The following is a 22,276-nucleotide window of genomic DNA, read 5'->3' on the forward strand; positions in this document are numbered from 1 at the left end:
CCTCTTTTGGTTTCTGCCCAGGGTCCTGGCGGTGGAAACAAGGTAGACAGCTTACAGGTTTCAATCCTCCTTTGGGAGCAATTTCCTCATAATTACAGCTCTGGTTAGGTACATTTTGTATTGCAGGAAATTTGCGTTTTATCCTAAGGGAGATGGGATTTATTACAAGGCTTCACAGGGAAGGAAACTTCAAACACGTTAAAAATCCAGCTGCTCCTCTTGCTCAAAGGTTCGTGCTCTGCGCTCAAGGGCTGCGTTTTTAGTCTCTGTTTCTCCCTGTTCATTTGCTCAATTTTCTTACTTTTGCCTAATTTTCTGGGATTTTGTTTCTTTTCAATTTCTGGATGATTTCACACATAGAATACAGAGTGGGATCTAACCAATTCATGACTGAGATTTACAGATGTAATTATTTTGCCGAATTTACTTCAGATCCTCTTTTTAATTTAAAAGAACTAGAATTGCAAAATGTGGAGGTGCTCTCATTCCCGCCCCTCCTTTCCTAGAGGTAGTCACCGTGTTTAGGTTTGTGTATATGTCCTTGCATATTTTATACTTTGATCACGGTGAATCCATAAACAATATGTAGTGTTGAATGATATTAAACAATGTGTCTTTTTGCAACTTGCTTTTTTCGATCGGCATCACATTTTCAGATTTACATGTGAATAAATTGGATAATTGTGTTTGGTTCATTTTAATTGCTGGTATAGAATTCCATTGTATGAATATACCATAATTTACTGATCCGTTTTCCTACTGATGGACTTTGAAGGTTTTTGACTCTAAAAACAGTCCTGCCTTGAACATCTTTGTATTTGTCTGCTTTGTGCACATGTTTGGAAATTTCTTGAGAAAATACACCTAATAGTGGATTTTGCTGCATAGTAGGATATATGCATCTTCAATGTAACCAAATATCACAGAAGCTCTCAAAGTGGTTGCACTGACTCATCACTCTGACTGGTATTGAGTGAAGACACCCATTTCCTCACACTATTGCTAAACCCTTTATGTTACCTGACTTACATTTTTGCCTCTTTTTTACTGACCAGCTTCCTTATAACTTTAACTTGCAGCTAAATTTGCTTACAACCACCTTGGCTTCTGCGCTAGCCCTGTGTAAAGCCTGTGGGTTCCTCTCTCAGAGCTGACTCAATCTTTTATCTCATTTGGTTCTCATAAAATTAATTGCAGTGAACATTTATTTTGTACCTAATGTACTTCCTATGGTTGATGTCAGATAAAGATTTCCATGTTAGATGTAACTCTCTAGTGGCAGGTGAGGTGATTTAATTATTTTTTGCATATGATGAATGGATTTTTAAAAATCTTTTTTCCTCTTTAATGTACTACTTATACTTAATGCTTTCAAAATATATGTGACATATATGCAAGTTGTGAAGCAAGACAATAAATTGAACGCCTCTCAACCCACCACTCAGTCCAAGAATCAAAATGACCGATTTTGAATGTTACCATCCCCAGGGTGACTTTTATTGAATTATGTGTCATTCCTTGTATTTTAAAAATAATTTTATCAAATATGTGTATATCCCTCAACAGTATATTGTGTGATTTCCATTGTTTTTGAATCTTAAAAAAGGAATACTGGATACAGTTTGTTGGGCTGGCTTATTTCACTCAATGTTATGTTTTTAAGAGTCACTGATACTCAGACATCTCATTAATTTTCATGGCTGTGTAATATTCTGTTGGAGAATATAACACAGTGTATGCATTCTTCTACTGATGAACATTTTGGTTGTTTCTAGGTTTTGCTGTTTTGAAGATTCTTATATATTTCTTCTGGTACATAGTTGCAAGAATTTCTCTACTTTTCACACTGGGATATATGCCTTCCAGGGAAGTAATAAAGATTTTCTGAGGGGTGTTTGGGCACAAGTGATATTAATGAATCAATTTGTAGATCATTAAATTCTACATGTATCCTTTCCTAACATTGGTAATGCCTAGAGCCTGTGATAGAAACTTCCTCTTGGCTCTACTTGCCCACCTCCCCCTTCAGAGTAGCATTTCTGCCTTAAATTAGGAAGGCATACCGCTTACTTGCATGGAATCTTACCAGGGTAACATCCCAATTGAAAAACTCTCCGTGGGACAAAAGGATAATTTAGAATACATGCAGTTATAGTATTAGGAAACACTTCTTTTAGTGCAGACGCTTCCCATCTCCTCAAGAGCTGCATTTCCAATAAAGTGTAACTTTCATGTTTAATTATCAGCATATATAGGGTTTCCCAGGTGATGGTAGTGGTGAAGACTCTGTCTTCTAATGCTGGAGGTGTAAGAGACACAGGTTCAAGCCCTGGGCAGGGAATATCCTCTGGAGGAGGGCATGGCAACCCACTCCAGTATTCTTGCCTGGAGAATCCTGTGGACAGAGGAGCCTGGCGGGCTACCGTCCATGGGGTCACAAAGAGTGGGACACAACTGAAGTGACTTAGAGTGCACACATACACACATCAGCATATGTACTAGTTATCTTTTGATGAACTCTGTGCCGTAATAATTACAACATTTTAAACCACTGATATGTCAGTGTTTTAAAATACCACTGTACTCTAGCAATTTATCCTTTGCAATTAAATTTAGGACTGAAATTTTTTAGATATCATTTTAAAGTATGAGTGTAATCTTTAATAGCATTTATTGTGGTTCATGAGTAAAAAGAATGTTGAAGTACCACTGTGGTAAGCTATTTACTAGAAGTGGAATTGCTGGACAATGGGGTATGAATGTTTAACTATAAAATGATACCAAATTGTTTTCTGAAGTGGTTGTATCAGCTTATGCTTTGGTGAGCTATTTTGTTAATTTATATACTTTGATTAGCATTGTGTTAAGAGTTGTAGTTGATCTATATCCTTTGCAACACTTGTTACTTGTCAAACTTCTTAATATTTGCCAAATGGATATGAAATGTGCATTGTGGTTTTAATGTGCATTTATTGATTGTTAATGACTTTGAACATGTTTTCCTTTGTCTGTGAACCATCTATCTCCCTTTTAAACACAAAAAGGAAATTGATTGTTCACACACACACACACACACACACACACTCACACACACAAATACCTGGTCATATCTCTTACCCACGTTTCTGTTGGGTTCTCTTTTAAAACTGTAACAGGTAACAGTAATCGTTTATTGGGTATATACATTGTAAATATTTTATTCCAGTTCGTGGTCTTTTTGCACTTTATGGTGTGTATTGGTGAACAGAAGTTCTTAATTTCAATGTAATCTAATTGGAAATTTACAGTGCCCTGGGATCATAAAGACGTTCTCCTGTGCTTCTCTTTAAAAAATTTTAAATGATGCCTTTCACATTTAAGTTGGTAGTCCATCTGGTACTGATTTTTGTATATGGTGTGAGTTAATGATCCACTTTCATTTTTCCCTCCATGTGGCTACAGTTGACCACATAACATGTATTGAATTGGCTCTGTTCACCAGTGATCTGCTGAACCACCTTTTTTACATGTTTAGTTTCTATATACATGGATCTCTTTCTGACTCTCCTTTCTGTACCACTTGTCTACCTGTCTATCTGTTGATAGCACACTGTCATGATTATTAATGCTGTAGTTTTACCTGACATCTTGATGTCTGAGGGGCACTTGAGTCTTAGCTGTTTTTGTAAGAATCATCTTGTCATATGGCAGAAAAAGCTTTTTGGGCATGAATTGGAATGATTAAAATCAGTTTGGAGAGATTTGAAATTTTTAAGATTTTGAGGTATGTATTTGCATTTATTTAGGTTTCTAATGACTTTTGATACAGTTTTGTGAATTTTTTCTTACAGATCTAACAGTTTTTAAATGTTGATTCTGATGTTTCTAGGAGTTTTGTTGCTGTTACAAATGATGCTTTTTAGATTCTATTTCCTGTTTATTGTTAATAGAAATTTATGGATTTTTTTTACATTGAACTTTAGTCATCCACTTGATAAACATTTATTCTGATATATTTTCTATAATCCTTTTGGGTTTTCTATGTGGATAATTATATCACTTGTAAACAGTGACACTTTTGGTTCTCCTTTCCTTTCCAATTAGTTTTCCTTAATTTTTTTTTTCTTGCCTTATTATGCTGGCACACTTCTAGATCTATGTTTGATGGATGTGATTATGGTTATTCATTAGAAGTGATTTAGAGTGAGCATACATGTTTGTTCCTGATTTCAAAAAGAATGTTTTCCCCTTAAAAGTGTTTGTTATGAGTTTCTGTAGACAGTCTTTACTAAGTTAGGGAAGTCATCATTTGCCTATTTTGTCACATGCTTTTCTGCATCTGTTGACAGTATCTTGTGGATTTTCTCCTTTAATACACTAAGTGTAATGGTTCCAATTTATATATTTAAAAATTCTTTAGTCTCTCATATTTGTTTTTAAGATAGATGTAAGTTGACCTTGATGGGTTGTCTTTTTGTGAACTGGATGAAGTTTGCTAGTATTTTATTTAGATTTTTGCATCTGTTTATGAATGAAATCACTTGTCATTTTTTTTTCTTGACTATCTTGTCTGATTTTGGTGTTCAGGTTACACTGCTTTATGCCAGGTACAGTGATTCATTTTTTTCTGTTCTCTGGACAGTTTGGATTGGAATGATTTGTTTCTTAAAAGCTTGGTGGCATTTACCTGTGAGATCATTTGGATCTAATTTTTTGTGTGGAAGGATTGTAAATTGTTGATAAGTTAGTAGTAATTAGCAATTGAATAGTAATAGGACTTCAGCTTTTTGGCTTTTAGTGAGTTTTGTAAATTTTATTTATTGTTTAAATTAATTTTTTGTTGGAATATAGTTGATTTACAGTGTGATAAATTTTAGAAACTTGTTCTTTCAGCAAATTTAAGTTTATTTTCATCAGGTTCATGGTACTGTCTTAATTCCCATTTTAATCTTTTATTTGTAGTTATCTTCCCTTTCTCATATTGGATGTTATTTGTGTGACTTTTTTCATTAATTTTGCCAAAAGTTTATCTATTTTATTAATCTTGGCAGAGGATGAATTTTTTGTCTATTAATATTTTGTTCTATTATATTTTTAGTCTTTTTCTCCTTTATGATTTCCTTCCTTTTTCTTCTTTTATTTATTTATTTGAGCATGCAAATATTTATTAATATAATCCTCACCAGAGGCACACTTTATTTTTAATTGATAAAAATAACAAAGGTTTTTCTAAACTTTTGATTAAAAGATTTTACTTTGATTTTATTATTTTTTAACCTAAATTGCATGATTAGCTTACTACTTTTCAGCCATTCCGGTTTTCTACTATAAGCATGTAAAGCTATGTAATTCCTCAAAAGTTCAGTTTTGCTTTATATAATATGGTTTAATTTATGCCACTTTGATTAACTTTTAAATTTAAACAAAATTAAAATTTCTATTTTGATTTCTTCTTTGACTTACATGTTTGAGAGTTTTCGTTAAAGTATGTGTTTTAAAATTTCCAAATATTTCTTCATTTTCCGTTTTGTTTTTCATTTCTTGGTTGTGTTGTCAGAGAATGTAGTATGTATTTTTCTTAAAACATTTGTTTGTCCTTGCTTTATGGCTTTGTACCTAGGGAATTATAATTGTTCTGTGTGTACTTGTGAAGAGATTATATTTCTCTAGTTATGTATCCATTAGATCAAACTTAAAAATTGTGTTTCCGGTTGTCTATATTAATTTTCATTTGTTTGATCTAGCATGAGAGAAATGTGTTTCAATCTTCCACTGTTACCTTCTTACAGACTCTGTAGTTCTATCAGTTTTTCTTCTATGTATTTTGAGACTATTTTATCTGATACTTGCAAGCTAAGCATTGTTTTCCTAGTGGGTTGACGCTTCTCTGTTATGTTGTGGTTCTTCCTATGCCTAATTTTTTTTTTTTTTGTCTTAGGGTTTGTTTTGTCTGTCCCGCCTTGTTTTGGTGGTAGTTTACATGGATTAACCTTTTTTCTTCATTTTCCTGTCACTTTTTTTATGTCCTTAGATTTTAGGTGTCTCTTAAGAATGTATTACTAAATTTTTTTTTAATACAGTCAGATAGTTTATGATTTTTAATTGGTATTTTTAGAAGTTAGTTCAAGTCTCTTGGTAGTCAACGCTTTTTAAATCTGAAATTAGTTTTATTTTACCCTTGTTCTTGAGAGAGAATTTTGATAGGTATACAGTTCTTAGGTTGATGCTTTGCTTTCTGTTCATGTGTAAAGATGTTACTCTACTTGCAAAGTCTGCTACCAGTTTTATTTATGGTAATTTGAAGAAAATATTTTTTTTTTTTCTCGCTGCATTGAATTTTCTGTCTTTGGGATTACACCTTTACATCTGAGTCTAGATAGTGATTACTTTTTATTTATCCTATTGTGGATACATGTGTTTCTTGATTCAGAATACTCTTTCATGAAGTCTAGAAGATTCTGAGCCATGTATTCTTTAAACATTTTCTCTTTGATTTTATCTACTTTCTCCTTCCCAAGATTTAAGTGGATATATGTATGTATGTATGTGTTTGCAGATCATTTATTTTTCAGTTATATTTTCAGTTATAATATATCAGTTATATTTTTAACTTCCTTGTGTCTTTGGCAGAACTTAAAATGCTGGATAATTTCATCAGGCACATGTTCTTTTTCATCAGTTTTCTTGACGGTGCCTAATCATCTCATCAATCCATCTGTTTTATTTATTTTTAACAATTATACTTTTATTTTATTTTTATTTTTTTAGAGTCAGATTTAACAATTATACTTTTAATTTCTAAAAGTATCGCTCCATTCTTTTTAGCTGTACCCAGTCATTTTTTTTTAGTCTCCTGTTGCTTGCTCATTTTTTGGAATCTGTAGATATTCTGTAGACTGGCGACCCCCATGTCTGATGTCCTTAGGGATCTAAATTTATTGCTTGTTTTTTCTGTTATCTCCCTCATGGTGGGTTGTCACCTCCTGTGCTTGGAGATTTTCAGTTACGAACCCTTTCTTGATTGCTGTTTCTCTGTGGGAATTCTGAGAGTCTGAGTTGGGATACTTTCCTTCTGATAGGGCTTGTGTCAGCATTGGCTGTGAGCTGTCTGTGGAACCCCCTTTCAGTCTCTCACTTTGCTTCTGGCCCATGGCTTTGTGTCCCATGTTGTTCTTGTCATCTTGACTGTCAGGTTCAGTTTCTAGATAGAAGTTCGTTGCTTTGGAGGGAAAAAGTGACTTTAAATGTTCCCTATTTCTGTGAGCTCAGTAACATTAAAAAAAAATTTAGCATCCACTTTGTTTTGCAGTCATGAAACGCCCCGTTGGTTCATCATAACTGATGGGATCAGAAGTCCTTTACACTAGTATTAAATTTTTGTAGTATGTTCATTTTAGTTTGTATCAGGAAAAAAATTCTGTTCTATCAAACATAAGATTTCTTGGTGATAACATATTTTCTATTAAAAGAAGTTTATATCTAAGTTGAAAGTTGAGTTATTCTAAGTCAAAATATTAAATAGGTAACAGCACAGTTGGCAGGTGGATTTGGCAAAGCTTTCTACTTTGGGGTGTGTGAATTAAAACTTTGGAAAACAGATAGGGAATAAAGATGCGTTTATGTACAATGTACCATTTGGACCCATAGTGAACCTACAGAGAGAAATCGTCAGTGACCAAACTGTGAACATTGCTGTCAAAATGATGTGAGCAGGATGCTCAGGGCTTACAGAGAAGAGGTGTAAAAATAAACTTGGTGGTAGTAAGAAGTTCAGGAAATGCTTCCTGGAGTCGAGTACTAAAGTCTGGTAGGCAATCTGGTTGCAGATGAGGTTTGTTTATAAATAACAGGCAGCTGGGTAGGACTAGCTTCTACGTTATGTCATGGAGTGACTAGAGAAATGCAGGAACAGAACCACAAAAGGTCTTCCGTGCTGTAGTAGGGAGTTTGGTCTTTATTCTGAAGATAAAGAGAAGCTAGAGTTAAGTATAAAATGTTATGATCAGAGTTTTAGGGGATGCCAAGATCGAAGGTAAGTCACCAGTTAGGAGGCTGCTTGTTCAAGTAGTTCAGAGAAGAGATGAAGCCGCATCCAGGGCAGTGGCCCCGGGCACGAAGAGTTGTATGTGTGCTAATTTGGGTTTCCTAGAGGAGTTGAAATGGCAGGACTTTGTGATCACTTTGGTTAGGAATATTGAAGGAGACTGGGGAGTCTCGATTGACCTCCAGATTTGGGTAACCACGTGGCATGTAGAGCAGTTTACTGGTAACATACAGAGAGGGGAAAGAACTTGGTTTCATTTGTTCTTGAGGAAAAGGATGTTTGATTTTGAACTCACTGAATCTGAGAGGGTTGTGGGATGTCTTGGTTAAGATCCAGTAGCAGTTGACAGGGAGAGTCTAGAAGTATATGAGTTGTAACCCAGCGTGGAGAGATTTGAGAGTCTTAACTGTATTTTTAGTCATGGTTTGCTACAGTGGATTATGAGACCATTTAAAGTACTACATAGATAAAAAATTTTTTAATAGGAATATATGCTAATGTGTCTGAAAAACATAAGCTGTACTTCAAACTTATGATATCACGGGTGTTACCACTTAGGCCAAGTGAGCCCAGTAAAAAAGAAATACTAAGAAAATAAAATACATGTGACTTGTGGAAATGGCAAAAATTGTGGTGAAGCTTTGCACACAATGAAAGTTCAGAAAGCGCTGTTGTAAGCCATGGGTGTGCAGAGAGTGAGCATGGGAAGAAGAGAGAGTTGACCTTTGGGTGGCGGGGAATGGAGAAGAAGCGCCCATGGAGACTGAGCAGCCAGAAGAATAGGAGGAGGACCAGGAGAAGATGGTCTTTGGAGTCCAGATGAAGAGTTCTGAGGAGGAGGAAGTGGTCCACAGCGTCAAGTAAGTTGTAAGCTGAAAAGTGCTTTTGGACATAGCTATTAAGGGAGACCATTTAGTTGGAGGCATCCACATAGTGGATTAAAAAATACTCATCTAGTATGTTAGTCATAGCTGATGTTCATAGCATTTCCTATACGTCACGTGCTAGTAAACGCACTTGACATATGTTAACCGATTAATCAAATAGGTAGTATTGCTGTCCTCATTTAATAAGTGAGGAAACAGACACCTCAAGAGGTTAAGTAACTTGTCCCAGGTCACACACTCAGGAAATCGGAGAGCCAGGATTCAAGCCCAGGCAGTCTGGTTCCAGAGTCCATGCTGTTAACCACTATGCCGCATTGCCTCTCTGGTTAAAACAATAGAAAATAACCATAACACAAATGCCGTGATTACGGTGCGGTAGGTGTAGGGCGTGGTATCGGCGAGCTCTGCCAGGCTGGGGCTGACCAGCGTGGTGTCACAGTGGCCCAGTCTGCCCCGCATGAGCACATTAACTGTATCCAATGCTGTGCCAGTGATGCGTGGGCTGTGACAGACAGTTCTTGGCTCTTTCTGTATTTATATACAAAAAACACTTGTTAAGAAAAATTAGTTTAAACGTGTATGTATTTCCCAGAATAGCATATGTCCCATATCATGTGCCATACTTTGGGTGCTAAAATGACTTTTTATTTTCAGTCATTGTTTGCTTTTGGAGTTAAATTCTCTAAATGGGAACTACTGGTCACCCAGAACAGGTCAGAAGGTTCCAGACACTGTAGTTACCCAATCTACTGGAAAAGATCAGTAACGACTCCACTAAAGCGCTTCCCTTGAATGGTGGAAGTGGAAGCCCAACATTAGGAAACTGAAAATGAAGGAGAATGGAGGATTTGAATGGGAGGAAAAAAAGCATTCTTGATGAAGGTGAAAAACGTCTGTGGTAGGAGACGGGGGAGACCTGAGCCGTGATGACTCTTGGCTGTGGTCAGCAAGGAGCTGATCAGTTACAGATTTAGAAACTGGTTTAGACCTGGGCAGTGATCCAAGATGTGGCCTTGTGAATGAGGGCTTAGGTGAGGAGGGCAGTAAAGTGCACTTTAGTTGAGGAGGTGGTCGTACCGCAAGGGTTGAGTCCTGAAGGGCTGTCCCTGCCCACCTTCGTGTGACTGGAGTGACGATCGGAGGAGAGGGGGGAGCAGCGTGAACTCGTTGCCGGTGTTCTTTAGCGCGACAGCAGCCAGGAGGCAGCTAGACCCATGACAGGGAGACACAGACCTAGTGACTCACAGCGCTCGAGAGGAGACCGTGGATCCGAAGACCTAGGTTTGATTCCCTCCAAGCTTGGTGATCTTGGGCAGATTAGTTTTGCTGTGAATGTTTTCATCTGTACAGTGACGATGGTGATACTTGTACCTGCAGAGAGTTGCTGTGAGGATTGATGAGATGGTGCCCGCAAAACGCTTGGCACATCGTGTGACAAATGGTACCAACGGTTTGCTACAAAGGTGGTTATTGTTCTTCACTTCTGATATTGTGAGGTGGTTGTACAGCAAGTGGAACGTGAGAAGGATTAATTAAAGAAACGTGTTTTCCAAGGGCTGATGGTGGTCTTAGGAAAAAAGAAACTTGCTTTATCCTAACAATAGTGGGATAGTGGTGAAGTGAAAAGGTTAAAAAGCGCTGTTAGTAATGGTGCTGGTGATGCTCGAAGAGGAAAGTCACTCTTTGGAGGAGAGTTAGAAGTAACAAAATACTGAGTTCTTTTCAGCGATAGTTAGGTTTTGTACCAGTTCTCTGACAGCTATACCTTTTTATGACTGAACTTTTTTTAGGAAAAAAATCTTGAGTCTGCAACTCCAGCCCCCTGTCCCCTCATTGAAATAGTTATTTTAAAAATGTGGTTGTTGGTAACGTGAGGGATTTGCCCACTGTTGCAGTCTAGCAGTGCTGACCTGTGTTGCAGTAGTTTAGAGAATTAGGAGCAGCGAGTGAGTGCTGGGAAGGTCTGGATGCGGCTGTAGGAATTAAGAGGTGGGCACGCTCTCCCTGTACCGCTTCAGCTCTGCCCCTGTGCCCAGGACAGAAACACACAGTGTGGTCTGGATAGGAAACCTTTCTTTCAGTGGATCAAGATTTAGTTCTAGCCAGGAGGTGGAGAATGTGGCAAGAGTTTGTGTAAGATGAAATGATGTATTTCATAGATACAGTAAAAGCAGATGGAGTTAAAGGGCAGCGGTGGAAAGATGTCTTTTGTTCACTTATTGAACTCATTATTTGAGGCCTTAGCACATGCTAGGAGCATACAAAGATGAAATAAGCTGCGCTTAATTATCTGCCATCTAAAGGAGACATGTAAACAGTTAAATTCAGAGTTGGTGACTCTTTGAACCTAAAGAAAAGAAATAGATGAAACTGATGCTTGAAGAGAGTCAGGGGAGAGACTAGCAAATGAGGGTGAGACTCTTCAGAGCTCAGTGTTCTCATCAGAGTTGCTTCCTGGAGGTGTAAGTTCCAAGCATTTATCAAACGTACCATAGAAGCTAGGAAAACTGCTTCTTATATCATCTCAAATGATTTCATTGTTGATTTGAGTTTGTGTTGTGTCCTTAGGGTGGTGTACCATGGCCGATTTTGCCCAGGGAAGTTTTGCGGTAGCAGATTATGCCTTGTTAGAAGATTGCCCTTACGTGGATGATTGTGTCTTTGCCCCTGAGTTTATGTCCAGTGATTATGTTCGTGTAACTCAGCTTTACTGTGATGGAGTGGTAAGTATATTTCTTAACTCTTTTTTTCTTGGCCTTATTGCACCACATGCCGGATCTTAGTTCCCCGACCAGGGATTGAACACATGACCTCTGCATTGGATATACAGTCTAACCACTGGACTGTCAGGGAAGTTCCCTTAACTTTTTGTTTTTAATATGATGTCGTCTTAAAGTTTTTTTTTAAATTAAGATATAATTGACATGACATTAGTTTCAGATGTACAACATGATGATTCAACATATGTATATATTGTGAGATCAACACAGTAAGTCCAGTTAACATCCCATCACGACAGCATAGTTACACATTTTTCTCCTTCTTGTGAGAACCTTAAAGATTTCATGTGCTACTTGAAATTTTTCAGGGAGGTATGTATAGTTTCTACAAAGGTCATTTCAGACCAGAGAGTAGGCAGTGCCTCACCAGGGGGCCTGTGCAGTGCTGCTGAAAGCTCGTTTTCTGCCTGGAGGTGAGCAGGGCTCTCAGGGGAGACCCATAGAAACAGACTGGGGGAAACCCTGTGATAAAAGGCTGAAAGACACATCGGTTGAAGATGTGTTCAAAGTGTGTAAGTAAATGTCCCGAAAGTTTTTAGTTTAGTACTGATTACCCTTACATCAAGAACTGGGGGCTTCCCTGGTGGTCCAGTGGTTAAGAGTCCACTTGCCAGTGCAGGGGACATGGGTTTGATCCCTGTTCCAGGGAGATCTCACCTGCTGTGGGGCAGCTAAGCCCGCGTGCTGCAGCTACCGAAGCCTGGGCACCCTAGAGTCTGTGCTCTGCCAGAGGAGCCACTGAGAAGAAAAACCCGTGCACCACAGCTCTAGAAAAGCGTGCGTGCAGCCGAGGAGACCCAGTGCAACCAAAGTAAATAAATAAAGTTGAAAGAAATCGAGAACCGCACTCTGCATTTTACCAGATACAAATCAAAAGAATTCTTTTTCTTTTTAGGGTAGACAGTATAAAGATTATACCCAAACTGAGGGAAACTTAGGTGAGTACGTTGATATTTTAATTTTGTTGAAACAACTTCTACAGGATGTTCATGCATTCACATCAACATAATAGACTTATGTATCTTTAAGAGAATTTATTCTTTGCTGTTCTTTTTCACTAGAAATTAAATAATCCTTTGTTAAATCATTTTAGCTAACATTTTGATATTCTTAACATCCGACAGATTCAGATATTTTATCCATTCATATCTTACCTTTCCATATATCCATTTTTGTCTTTTCCCTTAACAGTGTTGATTCATTCCAAAACAAGGCACAAAATATTAATTTAAAACTTTTTTTTAAATTAAGAATTTGACATCTGCACTATGTGGTGTAGTAAACCTGTTTCTGTCCTGCAAGATTACTGTGATGCCATTAAAGTCCACATCTTCTGGCCACTTCTGTTTCAACGTCAGCAGAGCTCTATAATAACACGGATGCACTCCTGTGTAAGGACCAGGTGAGTTACTGTCTGTTAAACCATTCTGTATGAACAGTGGTAAGCATGTTGCCTTATCACTGAGGGATGCCAAGTATGATGGAAGGCTTATGTCTCCTTCTTATATACTGTTCAACTCTACTTTTGTTTAATAGAGTAGAAAAAGTTAATATTGGGATTTGGATACTAATGAATAATCTTGGTGACTTAATGAAATTGAAGAGCAAATTATAAGGAAGAAATAATATACTTGTTTTATAAATAACAGCATTATAATACAGAAGAAAGAAAAAGGTATAATATTTTGTCTGCTTAATAAATAGCTTGTTATTACTTAGAGGAAAGAAACAGAATTTTTATTACAGTAGTTTAAGTTGAGGTATAACATAGTCAGTCGAGTGTAAAATTTAATGAATTTTTATATATGAAAACATAATCTTTTAAAAAATAAATTTGTCTTTAAGCGGTTCTCATGCTTGTGAGATAAGTTTGAAGAAATTACAGCAGCTTGAGCTGATGGAAGATATTGTGGATTTGGCAAAGAAAGTTGTGGTAAGTGATAGAATGTATATCCCACCCTCCCTATTTCAAGAATATAAATATTTATATGGTATCAGGCCCATGCTACTAATTCATAGTGGCTAACAGGAATGGTTTTAGTTTTGGTTAACCTGAGCTTACTTTGCCAACAAAGGTCTCTATAGTCAAAGCTATAGTTTTTCCAGTAGTCATGTATGGATGTCCCAGATTTGGACCATAAAGAAAGCTGAGTGCTGAAGAATTCATGCTTTTGAACTGTGGTGTTGGAGAAGACTCTTGCGAGTCCCTTTGGACTGCAAGGAGATCCAACCAGTCCATCCTAAAGGAAATCAATCCTGAATATTCATTGGAAGGACTGATGCTGAAGCTCTGCTATTTGGCCACCTGATGCGAAGAACTGACTCATTGGAAAAGACCCTGATGCTAGGAAGGATTGAGGGCAAGAAGAGAAGGGGACAAAAGAGGGTGAGATGGTTGGATGTTATCACTCATTCAGTGGACATGAGTCTGAACAAACTCCGGGAGATAGCGAAGGACAGGGAAGCCTGGCGAGAGGCACTTCATGAAGGTTGCAAAGAGTCGGACACGACTGAGCTACTAAGCACAGCACAGCACAGCCCAGCACAGCGCAGCGCAACCTGAGCTTATTCTGGTATGCATGAGTTCATGCTGTGTATTTCAGAGGTTAGGTAGATGGCTGTTTTCATGGTTCTGACGTGACATGATGAGAACCAGGCTGGCTCCATTTCTTTAAAGAATAGAAATTAGAATTTGTCACGAATGAAAGTGTGCTCCTGGTTCACAGAAACCTTTGTCACAGGTTCTGAAAGTGACAGGTTCTTTCTTGTAACATAAAATCATGTCATTGTCACCACCACCACAACAAATATTTTTTCTTTGGAATAAACTTTATCTTGTCAGATTTGAGGAGTTATCTGTGTACTACACTGAAAGGTTTTTTTTTTTTCCCCTTGAAAGCCATTAATAACTTTTCTTATTTCATTTGGTTATGGGGCCAAGTGTTTTTCTTGCAAATTCTGATTGCAAACTTAAATTTAGAAAGGGCATTCTGATATTTATTTCCTATAGATAATCCTTTGCAATAATTTATATAAGCCAATGAATTTTATAAAAAGATTTTTAGGTGTAATAAACTTTAAAATCAGTACATCTAAAAGTTATACTAAATCATTTTATTATTAGAACCCTATGTAAGATTGTTTTTGACTTGACTCAGGGTCCTTAGGAGGTCAGTTGGGCATGATACTACTCTGGGAAGTGTACTACTGTGTACATACGGTGGTTTTTAGTTGTTCAGTTGTGTCCAACTCTTTGCGACCCCATGGACTGTAGCCCACCAGGCTCCTCCGTCCATGGGATTTCCCAGGCAAGAATATTGAAGTGGGTTGCCATTTCCTTCTCCAGGGGATCTGCCTGACTCAGGGATCTCCTGCTTGGCAGGCAGATTCTCTACTACTGAGCCGCCTCAAAAGCCCTGTACATACAGTAGTATTCCTAAAATGTAGAATTTTTTTTATTCACTAGAAAATTAAAGTATAATTGGCCAAATAAAAAAATGTTTTTTCTGTTTTGCAGAATGATACATTCTTTATCGGAGGCTTATTGAGAATTGGCTATAAAATAGAGAACGTAAGTGTCAACATGAGAATCCAGCACTGTGAATAAGTGGCAGTTATTCATATGTAGCATTTAGTCGTATGGATTTCTATATTTTGCCTGAGCAGTCTCCTTATTTGGGTGGTTTGTATCATTTTCATTTTTTCCCCCATAGCTTTTTTTTTTTTTTGGCAATTTGATTGTTTTTTCTCTTTTATTTATCTGGCATATATTCTCTCCCAAATGAAATTACTAGGTCCCTGGTGTGGACATTTTTCGGTATACAATTACTGGATAGTTTCATTTTGTGGGATCTTGGTTGCTCGGCCAGAGATTGAACCTGGGCCCTCAGCAGTGAGGCTGCAGAGTCCTGACCACTGGACTGCCAGGGAATTTCTGACAGATACATGTTTGCCTTAAGCCTGACACCAGCATTGATAATTCCACTATTTCTGAAGTCTTTTCAGACATTGGAAGTATGATAACATTTCTATGAACCCTTGACCCCTTGATGAAGGTCGTTGCACTGAGCGCTCATTTGTCCAGCCGTGCACTCCTCTTCTTGTGTATATGCTTATTCTTCTCTCTGCCACAGACCATTTAAAATACATAGTACCTTTTGTTAACCTTAATTTGTACCTTTAATTTTGAGGTAAGGATGGAAGTCCTAGTGTAGATGAGACCTGAGAACCGTCGTTCACCTTTGTTATTGGACTCTCCTGCTCCCCAGGGCAGCCTCTGGCCAGGTTGTAGACCTCAGCTTCCTGTCTGTAATCACTGCAGCAGCGTTTTGAGCTCTGAGGGTGGCCTGAGGTTCCCTGAAGATGTAACATATATGAGTGTATGGTCTCTGTTAACTTGTGCGCTGGGGTCTAGCTATTCTAGGTTGCATACCAGAGTAATGAAAATACAAAGTTTTCCAAGTTTTTATTAAGAATCTGAAATGCCATATAAGAGAAATTTACAATGCCACATGTAAACTTATAGTTAATTAATACATAAATCACATTTTCACCCCTCTTTTTGAAACAGAAAATCTTGGCAATGGAAGAAGCTTTGAATTGGGTGAAATACACAGGCGATGTAACAATTTTATCTAAATTAGGAGCAGTTGACAATTGTTGGCGTATGTTAAGTATTTTCTTTACTGAATGTAAGTATAAATGCTTTAAATTGTTACTTGACTCAGTTTTATAAAGGTATTATTTTGGAAAGTAGAGTGCATGGCTGTGTGATTTCGTGTTTATCTTAGGATTTTTAAACATGTTTTTTCTCTTGTGCATAAGAGAAAAGACTGAATAAGAGAACTTTAACTCTGTAGTTAATTTGATTCTGTATTTCCTGTATTGATGATTTGTGTGACTATATATTTTTTAAACATCCTACCAAATGGATGCTATGAGCTCTTACATATAATACCCAAAGAAAGACTCCACACGGGGGTTCGTGTATTTTCATTTATAAGAGAAATAAGTAACTGAGCTAAGACCATAATTTTCATTTTTCTGATAAATCTGTTACTTTTATGTATGATAAAACTGCCTTATATATTTTTTACCTTGTGAAATATTTTTCTCTAAAGCATTTGAATGTTAGCAGTGTTTTTATAGGGATCTTGAAACAGGAAGTGTTTGACTCTTTAGTTGATGGTGACTGATTATTTGCCATTTCCACTGAGTAGAGGGCATACTTTGTACTCTTGACCTGGGTGTTAGAAATTAAGTTTAAATATTAAGACAGGTTTTCCTGATATTTATTAGATGCTGGGCTGTATTACATGAGTAGAGATGGTTCTCTTTGTTGTTTTGGAAGCCTTTAATTATAGGCTAGATTTTATGGTGAAATTAGACGACCAGTATCATGTACTGGGCATCTGTGTGGACTTGTTTCTGACTCTTTCTGTGTTCTCTGTTCTTTATAATAACCCTGCAAGGTAGCTGCTGTGATCCTATTTTAGAAATGAGTAAATTTTGAGAGGTTAAATGATACTTCTTTCGTCTGTTAATTAGTAGAACCTAGATAAGAAGTTAGGTCTCTCTGATCCCAAAGTTCAGGTTTTTGTTCTATAATTTTATTCTGTCCCCATCATCTTCTGAAATTCTTCAGTGTTAAGTTTTACGTACTACTTTTGCTTTGGAAATGAACATGTTTGGCTGGAGGCATAACTATAGTTTTGTTGGAATAAAATTATTATTTACCACTTATGAATAAAATCTTGTTTATGGAACAGCTTAAAATATAGAAAATGAGGTCTCCTAAACTTCTAACATAAATGTTAGTTATTACTTGCTGCATTTGAATTAGTTTATTACATTTTTATGAGAACGTTTCAAAAAACGTCTGATTTTGACTTGAGAGTTATAATGTTGAAATAAGACATTAAAAAAATTTTTTTATACTAAATACATTTTAGAAAGTAGTTTCCCAGGCTTTTGTTTTCAGAAATTTTAGTTGAACTTTGTGCTGGGTACACTGTAGCTCAGTGTTATTAAACTGACTTGAGTAATTATGAGGCCTGTTTGGAATGTGTTACGACAGAGCACTGTTAACTACAGTTTGAACTAGAGTAATAATAAGCTGGAAATAAGACCAATTAGATTCATGGCAAGCAATGAATTGAATGTTTTCTGAAACAGTTTATCAGTTGCTTAACTTTACAGACTCACCTACCTAGCCTAAGAGTAAGAACATTAACAATACCATTTACTTTAATAAATTTTTTCTCACTCTCTCCTAAAAATAACATTTAGACAAGTATCACATAACTAAAATTGTAACAGAAAACTGCTGTTTGCTTGAAGAATTTAAAACTCAAAGTTGTGCGGAGTGTCTAGAGGTGAGAATAAATATTTATTTGTAAGTATATTTTGAGATTTAGTTGTTAGAACTTTTATTAATATTCAGGGGAAAGTTCAGTATTGGCTCAGATGGTAAAGAATCCGCCTGCGATATTGGAGACGTGGGTTCGATCCCTGGGTTGGGAAGATCCCCTGGAGGAGGGCATGACAAGTCACTTCAGTATTCTTGTCTGGAGAATCCCGTGGTCAGAGGAGCCTGGCAGGCTACAGTCCACAGGGTCGCGAAGAGTCGGACACGACTGAGCAACTAAGCACACAGCACATCTGAATATAAGAAGAACTCCTACAGAATTGGATAACATTCGAGAGAAATTTTTAATAAATTTTGATTTGAATTGGTTTTGGAAGAGGAAGACATCTTGATCAGAATTTTAAAATTTTTAAAATTTTAATTTACTTATTTTAGGCTGCATGGGTTGCTGCGTGGGCTTTCTATGGTTGTGGCGAGCAGGCTTCTCATTGCAAACCACAGGCTTCAGTGCCTGTCTAAGGCAAACAGAGGGTGTGCAGGTTTCAGTAGATGCAGTGGGTGGACTTCTGTAGTTGTGGTTCACGGGCTCTGGAGCGCAGGCTCACCCGTTGTGGCACATGGACTTGGTTGCCCGTAGGCACACGGGATCTTCCCAGACCAGGAACTAACCAGGGTCCCCTGCATTGGGAGGCGGATTCCCAACCTCTGGACAACCAGAGAAGTCCCAGAATTTTATGTTGAAGTTAAATTGAAGCTTGATTTTTTAAAATTTAATTTAAAAGGCTTTTAATTAATTGAAAGAGCATGATTTTCTTTGGGACCAGCTTTATTGGCATGTAATTCGTATGTCATACAGTTTACTCAGAGAAAGTAAGATTTTAAAAACTAAATTTTTAGAAAAGGATTTAGGAAATTATTTTTCTATTCATGATATAATCCAGTAAATAATAGTTTGTTTATTTTGAAAATTTGAATGTTTCTGTTGAACTTTTAGTTATAGCTATAGCATATTTGATTTCATGCCCTTTTTTTCTGCGTTTTGTTTTTATTTCATCTTTGCTAACTTTGTCACCTCATTTTTTGAGGGGCAATTAGTCTAATCAACATTTCCTATATATTATTGATGTATATATTTTTTAAGCTCTCATGTTTATTGAATGGTATCACATTTTCTAGCCTAAAATTAAAATTCTGCCTTGAATCTACTTTTTTTTCCTGCTATGCAGGCATAATGTATATTTAAAAGTGGACCGGCCAAATATGGTACACAGGGAATTAATTGTTCATATTATTCATAATGTAGTGGTTTTGTTTGCTTTTTAATATTCCTTTTAACAAAGTTAGCCCTGAGTCATTAGAGACAGGCTTCTTTAAATGTGTATGCCAAAATATTGGGTATTGAATTCTCATTTTCTACATAAGTAATCCCCCAGATTATTTTTGACTTCTAAGATAAAAACCCAGAGCCATTTTCCCTAGGTTTTTGGGTTCCTGATTCTTTTTGAATATAGTTGATGAATCTTCTTTTACTTTGATTTCTCAGCAAGGAGAACTAATGAAAATGAAAGGAAATGAAGAGTTTTCCAAAGAAAGATATGATATAGCTATTATCTATTACTCCAGAGCCATTGAATGTAGGTAAGAGCAAAATGGAATATTGAGACCCTTTCTATGTGGCAGATCACGTTAGAGTGCTAGTCAGTATGAAAGAAACGCAAGATGAGGAACTGGAGAGTATCTTCAGTTCACTATGCAGAATGTTTTCTCACCGGTAGGTATAAGAAACATGAGGTGAACTGAATAGATGAACTTAAGTTATATAACTTAACCCTGTTAGGCAAAATTTTGAATTTGCTTCTATCCTGCCCCAGTTTGTTCCCAAGCTTTCCAGTACAGTTCAGTTCAGTTCAGTCGCTCAGTCGTGTCCAGCTCTTTGCGACCCCATGAATCGCAGCACGCCAGGCCTCCCTGTTTATCACCAACTCCCGGAGTTCACTCAGACTAACATCCATTGAGTCCGTGATGCCATCCAGCCATCTCATCCTCGGTCGTCCCCTTCTCCTCCTGGCCCCAATCCCTCCCAGCATCAGAGTCTTTTCCAATGAGTCAACTCTTCGCATGAGGTGGCCAAAGTATTGGAGTTTCAGCTTTAGCATCATTCCTTCCAAAGAAATCCCAGGGCTGATCTTCTTCAGAATGGACTGGTTGGATCTCCTTGCAGTCCAAGAGACTCTGAAGAGTCTTATCCAACACCACAGTTCAAACGCATGAATTCTTCGGCGCTCAGCCTTCTTCACAGTCCAACTGTCATATCCATACATGACCACAGGAAACACCATAGCCTTGACTAGACGGACCTTAGTCGGCCAAGTAATGTCTCTGCTTTTGAATATGTTATCTAGGTTGGTCATAACTTTTCTTCCAAGGAGTAAGCGTCTTTTAATTTCATGGCTGCAGTCACCATCTGCAGTGATTTTGGAGCCCCCCCCAAAATAAAGTCTGACACTGTTTCCACTGTTTCCCCATCTATTTCCCATGAAGTGATGGGACCCGACGCCATGATCTTCGTTTTCTGAATGTTGAGCTTTAAGCCAACTTTTTCGCTCTCCTCTTTCACTTTCATCAAGAGGCTTTTTAGCTCCTCTTCACTTTCTGCCATAAGGGTGGTGTCATCTGCATATCTGAGGCTATTGATATTTCTCCTGGCAATCTTGATTCCAGCTTGTGTTTCTTCCAGCCCAGTGTTTCTCATGATATACCCTGCATAGAAGTTAAATAAGCAGGGTGACAATATACCTTGACATACTCGTTTTCCTATTTGGAACCAGTTTGTTGTTCCATGTCCAGTTCTAACTGTTGCTTCCTGACCTGCATACAGATCTCTCAAGAGGCAGATTAGGTGGTCTGGTATTCCCATCTCTTTCAGAATTTTACACAGTTTATTGTGATCCACACAGTCAAAGGCTTTGGCATAGTCAAGAAAGCAGAAATAGATGTTTTTCTGGAACTCTCTTGCATGATCCAGAGGATGTTGGCAATTTGACCTCTGGTTCCTCTGCCTTTTCTAAAACCAGCTTGAACATCAGGGAGTTCACGGTTCACGTACTGGTGAAGCCTGGCTTGGAGAATTTTGAGCATTACTTTACTAGCATGTGAGATGAGTGCAATTGTGCAGTAGTTTGAGCATTCTTTGGCATTGCCTTTCTTTGGGATTGGAATGAAAACTGACCTTTTCCAGTCCTGTGGCCACTGCTGAGTTTTCCAAATTTGCTGGCATATTGAGTGCAGCACTTTCACGGCATCATCTTTCAGGATTTGAAACAGCTCAACTGGAATTCCATCACCTCCACTCGCTTTGTTTGTAGTGATGCTTTCTAAGGCCCACTTGACTTCATTTTCCAAGATGTCTGGCTCTAGATTCGTGATCACATCATCATTATTATCTGGGTCGTGAAGATCTTCTTTGTACAGTTCTTCTGTGTATTCTTGCCACCTCTTCTGTCATGTTTTTTCTTGGACTCATTTTCCCTTCTTCTAATAACTTCCAAATTATTGACTGATAAGAAAGAATTAGTTACTAATTCTTTACCAATTAGTTAACTAATTAGTTACTGGACGTCACCCATTCAGGGATTTGTGGTTTCTATGAGGGGACTTTTAAAGGATATAAGTTGGGATTGTTGAGAGAATACATGTGTTCTACCTTATCTTCTATTTTCCCAGCTGCTAGAATTTTGTAGCATTCTTACACGTGTACCTCAGTTGGTTCTTACTGACATCTTTGCTGGGCCACCTAATACTGTAGCAGCCTTAGGAGGGTGTGCTGTAGACAGCTGCTTTCTTTCTATATGTACCCATCTCCACAGGGAATGAGTGAATCTAGGTAGCAAACCACATCTGAAAGGTTGCCTGTCTGTTCTAGGAAGAGGTGGAGATAATATAGGTGGAGTAAGATAAAACCAAATGGGACAAAGCTTGAAGTCACACTATTTAAATTACTGTTGCAGTTTACAGATGTCCTTTGTCAAGGTTCTGACTTACATAAAAGTGTTCTGTCCTCTACAGTGACAACATGCTTGTAGTTCGCTAGATTTTTAACGTCTCATTTGATCCTTTCAGCAGCCCCAACAGTGCAACAGAAAAAGTAGAACTTTTAGACTTCATTTTGAATACAGAGAAGTTGAGTTGATTTGAACAAGCCCCTCAGGAAGTGAAGGAA

General features: G+C 37.5%; 1 protein-coding gene across 1 annotated transcript in view; it reads left to right on the forward strand.

Moving 5' to 3' along the window:
- The window catches only part of TTC3 (tetratricopeptide repeat domain 3), a 125,439-nt gene that overhangs the window by 1,379 nt on the left and 101,784 nt on the right, over positions 1-22,276 (forward strand). Inside the window, exons 2-9 of the mRNA XM_052645052.1 lie at positions 11,479-11,633; positions 12,586-12,628; positions 12,942-13,092; positions 13,536-13,623; positions 15,208-15,261; positions 16,261-16,381; positions 17,979-18,064; positions 19,601-19,695. Of these exons, the coding sequence (XP_052501012.1) occupies positions 11,490-11,633; positions 12,586-12,628; positions 12,942-13,092; positions 13,536-13,623; positions 15,208-15,261; positions 16,261-16,381; positions 17,979-18,064; positions 19,601-19,695 (782 nt within the window). The 5' untranslated portion in view covers positions 11,479-11,489. The remainder of the gene's footprint in view (positions 1-11,478; positions 11,634-12,585; positions 12,629-12,941; positions 13,093-13,535; positions 13,624-15,207; positions 15,262-16,260; positions 16,382-17,978; positions 18,065-19,600; positions 19,696-22,276) is intronic.

This window comes from Budorcas taxicolor, chromosome 1 (assembly GCF_023091745.1).
Source record: "Budorcas taxicolor isolate Tak-1 chromosome 1, Takin1.1, whole genome shotgun sequence".
NCBI classification, from domain to species: Eukaryota; Metazoa; Chordata; class Mammalia; order Artiodactyla; family Bovidae; genus Budorcas; species Budorcas taxicolor.